The sequence below is a fragment of the Corylus avellana genome, chromosome 6 (assembly GCF_965113065.1).
Source record: "Corylus avellana chromosome 6, dhCorAvel1.hap1.2, whole genome shotgun sequence".
NCBI classification, from domain to species: Eukaryota; Viridiplantae; Streptophyta; class Magnoliopsida; order Fagales; family Betulaceae; genus Corylus; species Corylus avellana.
In genome coordinates this window covers 1,594,022-1,609,348 of record NC_142495.1, presented here as the reverse complement: position 1 = coordinate 1,609,348, position 15,327 = coordinate 1,594,022, and the positions used below count along the sequence as shown (strand labels likewise).

At 37.0% G+C, this 15,327-nt stretch overlaps 2 protein-coding genes across 2 annotated transcripts; both read right to left on the bottom strand.

Moving 5' to 3' along the window:
• Positions 1 to 195: 195 nt before the first annotated feature.
• On the bottom strand, positions 196 to 7,246 carry LOC132186480 (hydroxyproline-rich glycoprotein family protein). The gene is made up of 6 exons (XM_059600459.2): positions 6,859 to 7,246; positions 6,197 to 6,311; positions 3,528 to 4,001; positions 2,377 to 2,884; positions 1,038 to 1,078; positions 196 to 629 (listed from the first exon to the last, which is right to left on the bottom strand). The coding sequence occupies exons 1-6, from the start codon at positions 7,182 to 7,184 to the stop codon at positions 591 to 593; spliced, it is 1,503 nt and encodes a 500-aa protein (XP_059456442.2). The 5' UTR covers positions 7,185 to 7,246; the 3' UTR covers positions 196 to 590.
• Positions 7,247 to 12,222: 4,976 nt separating this feature from the next.
• OBP1 (OBF binding protein 1) lies at positions 12,223 to 13,316 on the bottom strand. Its single transcript, XM_059601945.2, has one exon. It carries the CDS (start codon positions 13,062 to 13,064, stop codon positions 12,360 to 12,362), a length of 705 nt encoding a protein of 234 aa, XP_059457928.2. The 5' UTR covers positions 13,065 to 13,316; the 3' UTR covers positions 12,223 to 12,359.
• Positions 13,317 to 15,327: the final 2,011 nt, after the last annotated feature.

The following is a 15,327-nucleotide window of genomic DNA, read 5'->3' as shown; positions in this document are numbered from 1 at the left end:
TTATGAGAAAATTACATTTATCCCCTCTAATGTTTCAATTTTTGTAATGCCACATAATCTCCCATTAGGGTTGTAACATCCCCTTCACGCTCAAAATGACAAATAAAAAAAATAAAAAATAAAAAGAATTTTTTTTTTTGATAAGTAAAAATAAAAAATAGAAAGAAGTCAAAGCAACAAACACAGAATCCCACGTAAGGCAGCAGATTGAGAGTTTATTCATCACATTCCGATATCTCGACAAATGGGCTACAACTTTATCCATGAGAATACACATCCCAAGTCATGTTACCTAAGATTCTACTCTACCATGTTACAGTAACAATGATCTGCCAGCATCTCACTGCAATATTTAGAAACAAAAAGGACGGACACAGATCGGGAATCTCATGACACAGCAGCATTTGATCTGCAAAGTTGATTTTCCTCGATTGTTTGAGAAATCTTTGGAGAAACACCAACTCCCCGTCATAAGAAGCCATATTAAGACAATGTAGAGAGCAAAGAAAATGGTTTTCGACATGAAACTCCTCAACATCTTTAGAAATACAAGAGGTTTCCTCCAGATTTTATAACCAAAGCTGCGGTGGCTACCGTCTACCAGTTCGAGATTTCGGCTTCGATGATTTCTGCAAAAACATAGGACATATGGAAAGACAATTAAATAGATCCATGCCATGTTGTAAGGCAGTCATACAAGGGTAAAGCTGATGACCAGATGGTACTAGCACTGCAGCAAAGAGATGTACACACTGATTGCCAGACATGAATTAAAACTAAGTTTAAGGTCACTGTTATTTGAAGAAAATGTTTCTTCCTCTTCTCACCACTTTAAATTATCATTTTAATAGTAAGGACACTGATTGCCAGACATGAATTAAAACTAAATTTAAGGTCACTGTTCTTTGAAGAAAATGTTTCTTCCTCTTCTCGCCACTTTAAATTATCATTTTAATAGTAAGGACCTGTTCCTGTGGTACTTAAAGCAAGAAGTGTACTTGTACAGGAACAAAGTCAGAAATTGAAGGTTTACTCACCGATGGAGCCCCAAAGCTTGACCCAGATCCTGTTGCGGCACCTGGGAAGAAGTGAGGGAATTTATTATACAATCAAGGTAAGTTAGAACCAAAAGACTTGAATAAAAAAGATCAACACCAAACGTGTACAATCAATTGAATCAAATAACCAACACTACGGTCTGGTAACCGGTTGCAAATCATCAAGAAAGATATACCCCTTTTCTTTTGTTAGGGGTGGGGGGCAACGCCATGTAAATTGAGTTTAGCCCGTTACATCAGGTTGACACTACAAAAAATATTTAGCATCTATATTTGAAAAAAAAAAAAAAAAAAAAAAAAAAAAAAAAACCAACTTTTTGTAAGGAATATCAAAATAAAAGTGATTCAATTCATATCATTATTATGATATTACATGTTCAAATCTGATTGTATACCAGAAGGGGTTAAAGACTTAAAGCACACACTTTTGGTCCTCCATCTTTCAATCAATATTTCAATTACCTTCCTATTTTTTCAATTGTAGTGTTGCCCTCAAAATTTTTAAATTGTTTCAATTTTGTTGTCCTGTCAAAATCCATCAAATTAAGAAACAAACCAGTCAGACATTGCTAAAATTATACCTGGAAAGTGACATATGCCACGCCAACTAGAGAAATTTCAAAATTTTCAAAATTCTCTGAAATTTTATTTTTTATTTTTTTTTTTAAAAAAAAAACAAATATACACACACCCCTTTTTTTTCTGGGCAAATAGAAAAATAAATAAATCTTTGGGTCGGTGTGATTGTGAAGTAGTGGATTAAGAAAAACTGGAGTAGTAAGCTTTTAATCTTAAGAATAATTTCATATTGTTCAAACATATGGAAAAAGACTGAAATATAGCCTACCAGGAGCTGTCATACTTTCTAGTTTAAAATATAATAACAGGCCACTGTTAATGACATATTTTGTGCCATCCAGGGTGCTCAAGAACAATCCCCGGTTCAAAGTTGAAAGACATAAAAAACAATATTAGAAGAAATTACATTTTACCCAAGGTCGAGTTCAAATTGCCAACCTATCGTTTAGAAAATTGCACTTTACCCATTGGGATCTAATTATATTTGCTTAACATATTCAGACTCTAATGAGGTTACTACTATGTTTTTTAGGCATCTTATTGAAACATGTGATTTACACAGGTGAAATTTAACAATTTAGGTTAAAATATTAGAAGATGTGACCTCAAGTTGATAAATTGTAATTTTTTAAACCACAATTTGGCAAACCAAACTTGATCCACACCATGAAAAGGTAAAGCAATCTTATCAATTGACCATAATTATTCTTTCATAGAACTAAGAAGGATAAGAAGGTACCAGAAGCAAATGGTGTTGAAAATAGTGAACTTCCAGAGAGAGCGGTAGAACCAAAAGATGGAGCAGCACTACCAAACAAAGATGCTGATGAAGAACCAAAAAGTGATGTCTGGGGCGTAGCTCCAGATGATCCAAATAGAGAGGATACTGGAGCAGAAGTGGTTGGTGTTGCAAACAAAGAAGATGGCAAAGAGGAAGGAGCAGAAGTAGGAGTACCAAAAAGTGACAACCCACTCCCAGATGAAGCTGATGTAGTTGCTGCAGATGTCTGCAGGGTCGTTGATGCCCCATGAATCCCTGAGCTCGCTAATAACCCAGCAACTTGTGTTGATGGTTGTGAATTTGTAGGCAAGTGCGAAGTTGGATGTACCCTCTTAGCAGCAGCTTCTTGCCTTGCTGTTTCACGCCGATCAGCCTCAAGAAACGGATCATTCCCATCCCCTCGGCGGCGCTGGTCAGCAAGATAAGCTGCTTTCATGGATTCAATATACTGATGAATACTCTCCACCTAATGAACACATTTGTAATGCATCTGCTATTAGTCATAAGAAATATTAGGAAATAGCACACTGATCCATTTTGTGCCTTCCCAAGCACAGTTTTTTTCTTCCCTTTTCTTCTTCTGTTTTTTTTTTTTTTTGGGGGGGGGGGGGGGGAGGAATTGGGATTATAATGTGTTTCTTATATGATATGACTGTATAGATGAGTTGTAGTGTACTTTTTCCAGAGGAAAGATAGGGTAACTGGTTCTAGAAAACTCCAACTGCTTTCAAGTCAATATAAACATTAATGCATAATTATGGACGATATGGAGGGCATCTAGCCAGCCTTCATTTCTAAAAGTACTAAAAATATATGTAAGAGAATCCACAACATTATGGACATTATTATTTTTTTCCCTTTCGTCTCAACTCGAATCAAAAGAGCCCCTATCCCAACAACAAAGGCTAGCAAAAAGTGTTTTCTCAACCAAAAAAATTGAAAATAAAATATCTATCCCAAAAGACACGTGTAAAGCAAACATAGTACCATTTCATCATCTGTATGTTTAACCAAACAAAGCCAAAGCAGACCCATAGTATAGCTGAAACGATTTCACCACACAATAAGAATAACGATGCATGTTGAACACAAGATACTTGCTGTGATACCTTAGCAGCCACGTGAAGAAAAAAGTCATGTACATTTGACATGACTTTTGGAAGAGATTGTAATAATGAGGATCCAAGATTGGAAGAGCTCCTTTCAGAACTTAAGAGAAGAAGCTGCTCTAACTCTTCAATCCACTGGCGGCACTCACCAAGATACTTCTCGAATCTGGCAACTGTTTGCTGTAAAAAGGGAGATGGTTTTCTTGGAACCCCACTATAGAAGTCAAAAACTGGCACCATAGAGGTTGCCGTCATTTGACTACTTGAACCAGATGGAACTGCTGTTCCTGGAGCTTGTGACGGTGCAGTGGCATTCGAAGCACCTCCAGCATTTGGATGAAGGAACCTTGGGCGTAGCATCATGAAAGAGCGAACAGCAACCTCTGTGTTCCGTAACATATCTTTCACAACAGCCATTAGCTCATGCAGCAAAGCTTTCTGTCGTTCCATTGCAGTACTAACTCCACCAAGTTCCTGACAAATAACATAATAAGATATATTTTCATGCCATACATACACTCACAGTTAACAAGCACCTGAAGCACTGCAAATGAGAAATGCTACTCGGCATTCTCTTTGTCTTTTTGTTTTTCTTTTTTCTTTAAAAAAACGAGTGAATGTGAAAGTGCCACATAGACAAGAATGCTGGAGAATGAACTTGAGAATGCTGAGTAACATTTCCTTTTAGTAATACTAGAATTTAACAAGAGTTTTTTTTTTTTTTTTTCTGTAACAGATTTCATTGTCGAACTTGCTCTGGCTTAATTCATTTCTAAGACTTTGTGTGAAACTAAACACGACTAAGGTATGTAGTATTGTATTACTGAAGCAGCCCCAATCTCTCCTCTTGTAACAAACTTAGAAGACTTGGTTATAAGTTTCCACTTGTTGAACCTTCTTGTCTTACATGGAAGTATGGAATGTCTTCTCTGCGAAGGCCACATTTCATTTCCTGGAGTGCAGTGCAGAATGGGAATGAAATTCCCATTGCAGGCCATTTTTCTTCTAAGGCTCCTGTAACCATTATCATGTTTGGACGCAGTAAGCCTCATCAAAAGAAACCATTATACTTCCATTCCCGTGTTTGTTTCACCCAAGGAATGAGTATGGCGAACCCCCAATAGATACTGCCCTATTGCTGCCGCTACCACTTCCACCCACCATTGTCATATCCATTTCCAAACCCAATCAATTATCAAATAGACTCAACTATTTTACTAGATGGGGAATACTGAGATGAATCTAGAACAAATTTGATAAATATCCTAAAAAAAAAAAAAAAAAAGATACCTAATAGACAACTTGAAACAAATCTATTTCCAATCAAGAAAAAATCAAGAAATTTTGTTCAAGGAGTTCAGGTCGGTGGATTTGCAGAGATGGGGAAAGGTTTGATTGACTTGGCTTTAATGGAGTTTGCAAGGGTTAAGGCACCTTATTAAATCATGCTGGTTTTATGCACTGCACTTTATGTTTGCAGCTGGTGGCTAAGAATAAAGCTGATGAGGGGTGGTTGAGTGCTGGTGTTTGAAGGGAGGAAAGCATCTTAGGCACTCTGATAGAGAGAGCCAAAGTGAAGTCAGGGCCAGCTTAAACGGTGGCACTCCAGCATTGGTATGCAATTGCATATCTGGTGATTATGCTGGCAGTGGAGCATTGCCAATGGTTCACACAAGTATAGAGGGGGTAAGAGAGTGGCGGGACAGAGAGAATGATGAAGAGAGGGCATTTAACTATATGGGTGTGAAGAACAAAATACCTACCCCTTCAATGGATATGGTTTTACACCCCAAGCATTTTATGAAACCATTCTCCAATTACTGGGAATTAGATCCTGAACCCATTACCCAGATAAGGTAATGGCTTTACGGGAATCCCAAAATATATTCTTTATTTCCCATCAATCAAATGGGCCTAAGGTCCAAATTCATCCAGGTGGACACATTATCAGTTCCCTCCATGATATCTTCTAAATAATAGAGAAAATAATAAGAATTTGGGAATTACTCGAAGTATGAGGCAAGTTTCAGTTCTTTTTGTTTGATGGAAACACTGAAATTAATCGAGATGCCATAGATATTTATTTTTTAATATATATATATATATATAGTAATCCAATCTTAATAGAGAGTGCAAAGGGGCACAACCCAAGTACAAGTATACAAGAGAGAAGAGAGATGCCATAGATCTTTAAGCATCAACTGATTTTGCCAAGAAGTAAAGATTTTTATTTTTACGTTAAAATCAAGTAGCAACTATCATTTTCATTCCATAGCACCTATAAATACTCGATTTTTTTATGTGGGCAAGCATTAGGGAAACAAACTGCATGTTCTTGAATTAATCTTTCCATGCAGAATTTGAGTTACGTTTTGGGGCCATACACACAGCCAGCTTAGCCACTATGAAAATTGTAAAAGTTGACTAAGACTACAATTAAACATGAATTACATAGTATTAGCATGAAAGTACCAGATTCAGAAAAATAAAACCAATGTGATCCAATTAACAAAACTCATTACCTAACATTTGATAGAGAATGCAGGTGAGAATGCTTGATACATATTTATACAGAACGGAAAAGAACAGACCTATCAGTCCTAGTCCAGTGAAGACAATGAGAAACCACAGACAGCAGAAAATAAATTTGATCAAATCAAAGAGTAAACCTGAACAATATGGCTTGCATCAAGCTCGAGTGCATCATTGGAAACCGAAGAATCATAAAGACGACTACACTGATCTAGCCTCTGGCTCTCATCTCTATACTCCAATATCCGCTCCCTATATACAATCAATACTTAAGCAACTCAAAGCTCATACAAAACTATTATATCCAAACTCAACCCAAGATATAAACTACAAACATAGAATTAAAAGTGAAACCCATATCTACATTACTCCTTATCAAAGCTAATACTAATCCTTGAAGTAAATTTCATATTTCAAAGCAAAACCCCTATTTAAGGAACTCAATTCAAATTAAATCCAACATTTTGGTAGTTCTTTTATAAGCAAATTTGTTTAGTGGAAATTTGTAGTAAGGTGAAACAAAATTTAATTTGAATCCTTTATTTTTCTTAACCTGCAATCTCTCAGAGCCCCAATGCCCCCATTTAATTGCTGACATTACAAGAAAAAAAAAATGAAACACAAGAAATTGAAATTTGACACAATATCAATCCCAATGCAGAAATTTTACTGAACAACAAAAGACAAAATCTTTGTTTCTTTTTCTCTCCATTTTCTCAGCAACCAATCAAAATGCAGAAACAGAAAAGAAAAATCAAGAACTAGAAAGTGAGGTTAATTAGAAGAAACGAAAACATACTCGATCTTAAGGAGAATTTTCTGAGACTCGGGATGAAGTTCCGACCACTTGGTACTATAATTCGCCGGAGTCTTATCGTTGGTGAACAGAAAGAAATGTTGCTGCTGCTGCTGCTGCTGCTGCTGTTGCTGTTGCTGTTGCTGTTGTTGTTGTTGTTGTTGTTGGAAGATTTGCTGCTGCTGCTGTTGTTGTTGTTGCTGCTGTTGCTGCTGCGGAAAAGCAAAAGGGCTACTCTGCTGAAAAGGCTGAGGTTGAGGCTGAAACAGCTGTTGCTGTGGTTGTTGTTGTTGTTGTTGTTGTGGAGTAGAAAACAGTGAGAACGCCATTGCGTTTTTCGTGTTTTCCTTTTCAATGACCAGAGTGTTTTCAGCGTTTTAATTTGGGAATGAAATTGAAAAACCCCACTCTTTAAAACCCTAGAGAGAGGGAAAGGCACGGAGTTGGAAGCTATTTGCGGTTTGGTCCTCAGGGAAAGTCTAATTTGTGATCAGTCCTCGGTTTTTGAAGTATCGGGCTAAAAGCAAAAGTGTTGAGCCCAAAAGCCTCTGGCTTTGAGTCGACCTATCATGTGAGTGTTGTTTTTAAGAGAGAATTTGGGAGATTTCGCATTTTAGCCTTTTTAGGGCCTTCAGGCTTACAAGAGTAGTGGCAGATTCAGCCTTCGCACTGGGCCAATGAGCTTTTAGTGTATAACAAGTTGTACAAATTAAAAATCGGTCCACATAAAAAAAATAAAAACAAATAGTAAAAATAGGTCCTTTTTTTATTATTTTTGCTCTAAAAAAAATGTCAATATTCACTTTTGAATATAAAGGCTATTTTTCAACATAAATTTCAAACACGCTCTTAAAGTGGAGATTTACTCTCAAGGTTACTTCAATTTAAACTTTGAATATTAATAGATCTTATTATTAAATTACACAATTCTAACTGCCGATCTCTGACAGTGTATTACTTGCCTAATAGACACATGATGAGGACATTATAGAAAAAAGGCTATCTCCTCATCAACAAGCTTACCAATTTAAATTTTGCTCAATAAAGAAATTATGCATTAGAGCATATCCCGAATGAAAGCTATTTATGAGAATACCTTACCTTCCATATTAAATTATTAACCCTAGACTGTCGTCATATCAAGTCTATTAGGTATAAAAAAAAATCTCCTTGTGAGCCCCACTCGTTTTACACATATTTACGAAATGTCATCACCTATTTATTTAGTGATCATGTGAAGCCAAGGCTTAACACCCATAAATAGAAGAGGAAAAGGGGAAGAATGGGACTTCTTCTTCCTTCTCTCCCAAAAATCTCTCTCTCACACACACCTCCCTCCCTCTCTCTCATGCATGCTGGTTCATTAGAAGCCAAAGACAAATTTTCATCATTTTTCTTACTCCAAAAAAAATTATGCTAACTTAAACTCGAAGTGTCTTCGGTTCCGGCTGGAGATCCTATGACACCTTCATTGTTTTGTAGGCACACCATTTTCCCACCAAGGAACCTCATCTCATCTCAACCATAAAAAGATGACTATTGCAATAGCAAATCTTAGACCCCAAAATCGCTCCAACAAAGTCCATTTACCATAACGACAGTCCTATAAGTAAAGGGAATGAACTTGTTGCAAGGTATGCACATTTTTTCCCTTTCTATTCTCTTATCCATTATTGAATTCTCTCTAAAATAATATATTAACTTAAGTATTGAAATGTTCTTCGCTAATATCTCCACCATGTCAACCTTGTATGTTATTTGTCTTAACATATCTTATTTACTAAATTACTGGCATATGGATATGGTGATCCCATCCCAATTGCTACTTGGGAATCCCACAATTTAGAAAATGTAAATCAATTATAGCCAATTTTCCTTTCATTCTTAGTTTTTTTTTTTTTTTTTTTTTTTTCACTTTTTGGTAAAGAGCTTTTTGTTTCTTGCTGCGTTTGAGTTCCATAAAGCCTCCATATTTGTACTCTTTAAGACAGGACCTGGACGGCACAAATACTCACAATATTTAATTTATTAAAATTCACGCCAAAGTAATTGAAATAGCAACCACAGTAGACTTCAACAATCTATACTTTATTTGATAATTAAGAAAAAGAAAGAGAGACACCTCAAATAAAACTATTACGTTACTCCCAGATAGCTCACATGATTAAAGATTACTGTAATCAAATCAGTTTTCAATTTTGGCTGCGCCAATGTGCATGATTAGCGCTACTTTAATCAAACATCTAGCCACCAGAGTCACATTAATAATGTTTTCGAGACTTTTTTTCTTTCTTCGGAATAAGTCGTATTTCATTATTAGTATCAATGATGTAGTTGATTGCACGGATAAATTCGGACAACCGACATTCCGGGGAAGAGAACAAAAATATTTAGAGATCACTTGTTGAAGTGTGATATAATGGGGTCACAAAATAAACAAACAAACAAAAAACTCACAACTATTTTCAAAACCAAACCAAGAATAAAATCAAAGATTTTAGATAAAATAAAAAGAAAACTCAACCTTTTAATGTTTTTTTATTGAAAACCAAAGAAAAAAACAAAATAAATTGTGGCCCAACCATCATTATTAGGCTTAAATAGAAAAATAGGGTCATAGCCCTAAAAAAACAAGAGACACAAATACTTTGTGACAACTAGGTTGATAGATTTGCAGGCATACAAAACAAAACACTAAATTTTAATACAAAAAAAATATAAAACTTAATAAGTCATGCTCGGTCGACCGAGTGTATTGGGTTTTACTATAACAACCTGATACATCACCTCAATCGATTAAGTATTCTTCAAACCAAAATGTTAAGCTTATACCGAGAGTCGGTTTTGATGTAATAAATTTTAAAATTGAAAAATATTCATGAAATATGATGTTGTTAGTTGTAGCCATTTGAATAAACTTTTCAAACCCCACCAAGATTATCTTGGTATGAAATTAAAATCACAAGGTATGGTGGTTTTAGTAAAATTAGTCTACTCAAACTTGTTAGCCTGGGGATAATTAAACCGCAAAAGCTTGAATGAAACAGGCGTCCGTTGCCCAAACTTAACTGTCCACGTCAAGCTTGAAATACAACAGAGCTTTTCATTTTTATAGAGCTACAAAAAATTTCAAATCTCAGATAAACAACAAGCTTTGCTTGCTCACGTCATTGATTACAACAGAGCAACATTAATTCCACTAGATACACCCCTCCAAGGAAAACGTGAAACAATTGTTTGCAGTGTCTATAAATCATTCGCCCTGATATTGAGGCCGACAAGTAGAATATTTCCAGTACAACACATGGAGATCACGCGAATGAATAAACAGTAGAAAAACATGAAAATGAAATTAATGAAAGAAAGGATGATTGCACGAACATGGTGATTGACAGGCTTCAGGATGAAGGGAAATGGGGGCCTCTGCCTTCTTCTATACGCCACCCATCATTGGCTATATGATACAATAATTACAAACCCCAATTACATGAAAAAAAAAAAAAAAAAAAGAAAGAATATTGAGGAACATCGTCTCATCCAGCACATAGGATGTCAGATTGCCCATGCCCATCCCATGGTCTGTGATATCCACGTCATGGAGCAATACAATGAGCCCCTTCTGCACCGAATCTCCATTGGTGCGATTCCAAAAAGAATGGCATGATCGAGACCTCTTTGTTTAATGTTCCCACTTAGGAGGAACTTAACCCGGCTCTCTCCTCTCAAAGTCAAACCCATTATACCTCTATAAATTATCATCTACCTCTTGGGTCTTCCATGCCTGCATATGCAATATTATAGGGGTGGAAATGAAGATCCAGCAGAGGAAGATGGGAGAGACTTCTGGGGGTTTAGAAGATCTTTCTCCTTTTCCAGATCTTTCTCACATAACATGGGTTTATGGTATATTCCATCTCTTGCACACTGGATCAGTAGCTCTCTCTAAGCCGCAGGTTGGTGTGCATGGGATGGAATACATCATTGAGATTCATGCTATATAAATAAAGGAGTGGAGTGAGAAAAGCATCTAGCTCTCTCTCAAAATGGAACAGGTAGGTATCAAAACCCTCTCTTTTCAAAATAAGCAAAATCCTTTCTACTCTATGCTTGAAAAATCATTTCTATTTTGCTCCCCGAAATTTAGCAGCAGAAAGAGGAGCAGTATTAGTGCTGCTCCCACCTCTATTACTCCCCGTCGTGGCAATGAAACGTGGCATGCCATGTCAACCCTCTCTCCCCCACAATAAAAACAAATTTATTGACGTGTGAATACCAGGTGGCACTACTATGTTAATACCTCAAAATAATTTGCATAATCTCACCTTAGTCGATCCTTTAGGGGTAGTCACACTATCCAGAACTATCCCACATGGTGGTTAATTAGGGATGATGCCGACTAGAAGATAGATGTGCAATTTTTTATTTTTCTATGATGTAAAATATCTTCGAAGCAAGGTTTTCATGTCGCGTAATACACGATTCTGTCCAAATCACACGTATATCAACTGATCAAGTGACGATTCAAATAGCCCATCTTATAGTATTAATACTATAAGATCCTATACATTTGAACTAACCTTACTTTTATCTAAAATGACTAATCAGATTTGTAAAAATTTCGGCACATTAAAATTGATATTTTATTCAATTAGCCAAAAAAAAAAAATGATACTTCAGCGCTTTTCTCAGGAGCCATTTCATTTTTGTATTGTTTTTCTCACCTGATTTCTCTTTTCCCAACTTTGGCCTGCTATTTCTCTTCTACATCTCTTTTTTTCCAAAAATTTTTCTTACTATTTCTCCCTCTACATCTCTTTTTTTTCAAAGTTGAAAAATAGAATATTTAGAAAAAAATACAATCCTTATAAAAAAATAAAAATAATAATATTTAAATGATGTAAATAAAAATATAACTAATCGGAATGCTCCTATTTTAGCACGGCATTACTTTTTCTCAAAATGTTTCTTAGACGTATAATTGCCACCAAAACAATGCTGTCGAACCAAATTCAAAATTCAAATGAAACACGTAGAAAAGTTTGCATTCACCAATTCAGAGTTCTATTAATTAAACTGATAGATGAAAAAATTGCGTTGGAGAAGAGGTTTGAGCGATGTGAATTCAAACACCAAAATGGGGGAAATGGGGGAAATGAAGTGAAATTAACTGATTTTTATATGATTTTTTTTTTAGTTTTTGGCATTGGCTCTTAAAAATCTTAAATCTATATGAAGAATGATATGATAATCCATGGGCAAGATCCAATTTTAGGGGTGCTGAAAACTAAGCATCTAATAACTACATGGTACATCAGCTTCAAACTGAATTACATGGAACATTCACCAATCAGAAAGAACAAATACATATAGCAGAGTCAAAAAAGTCTACTTTTTTACTAAATTTCATACCCAATTTACTCTCGACAGTAGCAAATAAAAAACCCTAAAAAAAACACAGTTTCCATTGAAAAAAAAAAAAAAAAAAAGCAAAAGAAAAGAGGAGTTCATTTGAGACCATTTCCAGGGGTTGATATTGCCAAATCCGGCCAAGAAAAGCAGTCTCCACCAGCAAACCCAGACTCTCCATTCTCGTACTGCCACGTGTTCCCCATTCCTGTTGCACTACCATTACCAGCAGCTGCAGCACCACCGTCTCCCACCCCGGGAAAAGCCCAGATCCCTCTCCCAAGCCCAAAGCCCATTTCCTCAAACCCAGGCCCAATCCCAAGGCCAAACCCACCCAGCGCCAAAAAGCCCGGCCCTTGAGTGTTCAGCAGAGACGTGAAACTTCCACAAACACTTCCATTACCCTTCACATCAACCCCATTACCACCAAGCCCAAACTGTACGGACGAGCCCTGGCTGGCCGAGAGAGGGAGCAGGACCGGGGTGGCGGGAAGAGGGTCGCCGTGAGAAGTGGCGGAGGAGGAGAGGATATTGGTGGCGTTGGCGGTGCGGGAGCGCTTGGCGTTCTTGCGGGAGCCGCCGCCGACGGGGATGTCCCGGAGGGTCCCACCGTGAGTCCAGTAGCGACGGCAGGACTTGCAGAAGTGGCGGGGCTGCGAGAAGTTGTAGTTGTTGTAGTAACAGAACTTGGTGTTGGTGGAGTCGCAGCGCGGGCATGGTAGTTGCTCTTGTTCTGGTGGTGGGGCTCCCGGGTTGTGGGCTGTCTTGGGTGGCCTGCGGTGCTCGCTGGAGTCCGAAGGCATTTGTGGATTTTCGCTCTTGTCCGTTGTGGGTTTTTGAGAGTTGTGGTCTGGATGTGAATGATCAGAGTACAAAGAAGAGGAACTTGGGTTAGATGGTTTGGCACTAGTCCGTTGGAATGGGTGGAGGGGGTTTTATGGAGAGAGAGAGAGAGAGAGAGAGAGAGAGAGAGAGATTGAGAATATCTGTTGGTGCTGCTGCAAACAGAGACACAATCTGAGGCTTATATGAGCCAGAGTGAACAGCTTTTACAGTGTTCTGTTAAGCACGACATTTCAGTCGGCTCCATGAGGGGTACTTCCGTTTGGGTCGGCTACACAGCTAGCTAGGAGAGCGCGCGCGGCTCGTGTTCAAGCCTTTATGATTTCTCTTTCTCATTATTATTATTATTATTATTTTTCATTCTTTTTTGTTTGGTAAAAAAAGGTATTCGTCGTGTAAGGTTCTCCAACCCACTGGACACAATTACAAACCCCCTTCCTATCACAAATAAATCCATAACCTGTGAGATACTTACTCAGACGTATTATTGACTTCTCTGCTCACCAGAACACTATTTAAGAAGAGAGAGAGAAAGAGAAATAGGGATAGAGCTCTGTTTGGTTTCCGTTTGTTTTTAGCTTTTTACTTGATGTATAACATAGAACAGCCATGTCCTACTCTACATAGGAGGTACTTTGCTACTTGTTAGCTTTACCATGTCCCTTTTTTTTTTTTTTTTTGGTTTTCTTTCATTTACCTTTGGTGAATTTGGCTTACACTTATCCGGCTTGAAATTCCTATTTGTGCTGAATAGGTAGGCCAGCATCTTAAATTGAGTAAGTAAAGTTTTAGGATTTTTAGAATTTTTGTGTCATTTGAAATATTGTGACTGGTGATTTGATGTTTATATAGGGTAGAACCGTAGAAGGCGAGTGGCACATGCTAAAGTTATAGGCTGGCACGCAATTTTCCGCTAGGCCACAAAATTCAACTTCCTTGAAGAAAATGTGCTGACACAGAACAAGAAATGGAATTGTAGAGCTACCCATTAATGTCTTGGTCGCTGTTTTTCCTATGATGTATGTTTCTTTGTGGCAATTGAAGAATATTATAAACTTCATTTTTTTAATGGAATTGGATTATAAAAATACCCAATTGTAATGGTGATCCTTCCTAGTTCCTAACATAAAGATTTGAAGAGGACCAATCATGGAGACTAGTACATTATCCTATATTCTATGATATCCATGATTTGGAACGTGGCTAAGACATGGGTCCGAGCCAAAATTGAAGGAGCTAGGGCGGGTGATCTCGTCAAAGAAGTAGAAGGGGATTGAGAGGGATTGATGGAGTGGGAAGGTGGGTGGGACAGGACCGACAGAATCATGAATGTCGGGCAGCGTGGGGAGCAATTATTGGGTCTCGCCTCTGATTTCGGGCGCGTCATGTCCGCATCAGATTCGTCCTCCGTACTTCTATCTCTCACCGGATTTCACGCTCCACTGTAGCCATTACCAAACAAAGTTGTTGCCTTGTATTGCCCCGCACCAACCTCATCAATATTCTCACTCTGGTAACCCTTTAAATCGACTTCATAAATAACCTTCAGTTTGTTCCACTATAATGTTTCCTTAAAAAAACATATATTTTTTCCACTTAAATGTTTCCTTCAAAAAATATTTTCTAATAATTTATTTTTCAGAAAATTAGTTTTAGTTGAAAATAATATTTGGTGTTCGACTCATTTGACTAACTGCGAACATCGGCCAATAACCTCTAACAGCTAAAAATGAACGACGACTTTCAACGAATATCGATCGTGCATTTTGGCAACCTTTTATTGGCAGCGAATTATGGCAACATTTGGCAAGGGCGGTGGAGGCCGACGAACTCCAACAACCACCAACAATGACAAATAATGAACTATAATAGATAATGCATGCTATAATGAGAATGTTAAAATCAAAAAATGTTTAAGGATTAAAAAAAAAAAAAATTTACAAAAAATAAATAAAGTTTCTTGGTAAACTAAAAAATGTTTTCCATTCAACCACACTTTTGGGTCAAACCAAATACTGAAAAATAAGAAAAATATTTTTTAGAAAACCTTTTATGTTGAACCAAATGGAGCTAGAATTAGACCACGCTAATTCAAGCAGGAAAGACTATAAACCAAACATTGTTGTCAACTGTAATTATTTTATTTTGTTGATGTAGTGTAAAAGTTATATTAGTTATAGTAACACTAAAAAATTAATTGTACCATTTGAGTATTCTTATCGG

Bases quoted from the DNA above. Each gene is read 5' to 3' on its own strand.
- OBP1 (XM_059601945.2), bottom strand. From the start codon at position 13,064: ATGCCTTCGGACTCCAGCGAGCACCGCAGGCCACCCAAGACAGCCCAC.
- LOC132186480 (XM_059600459.2), bottom strand. From the start codon at position 7,184: ATGGCGTTCTCACTGTTTTCTACTCCACAACAACAACAACAACAACAA. The intron at 6,312-6,858 runs GTATGTTTTCGT...GATTGTATATAG, and splicing joins AAAATTCTCCTTAAGATCGA to GGAGCGGATATTGGAGTATA. The intron at 1,079-2,376 runs GTACCTTCTTAT...ACTTCTTCCCAG, and splicing joins TTCAACACCATTTGCTTCTG to GTGCCGCAACAGGATCTGGG.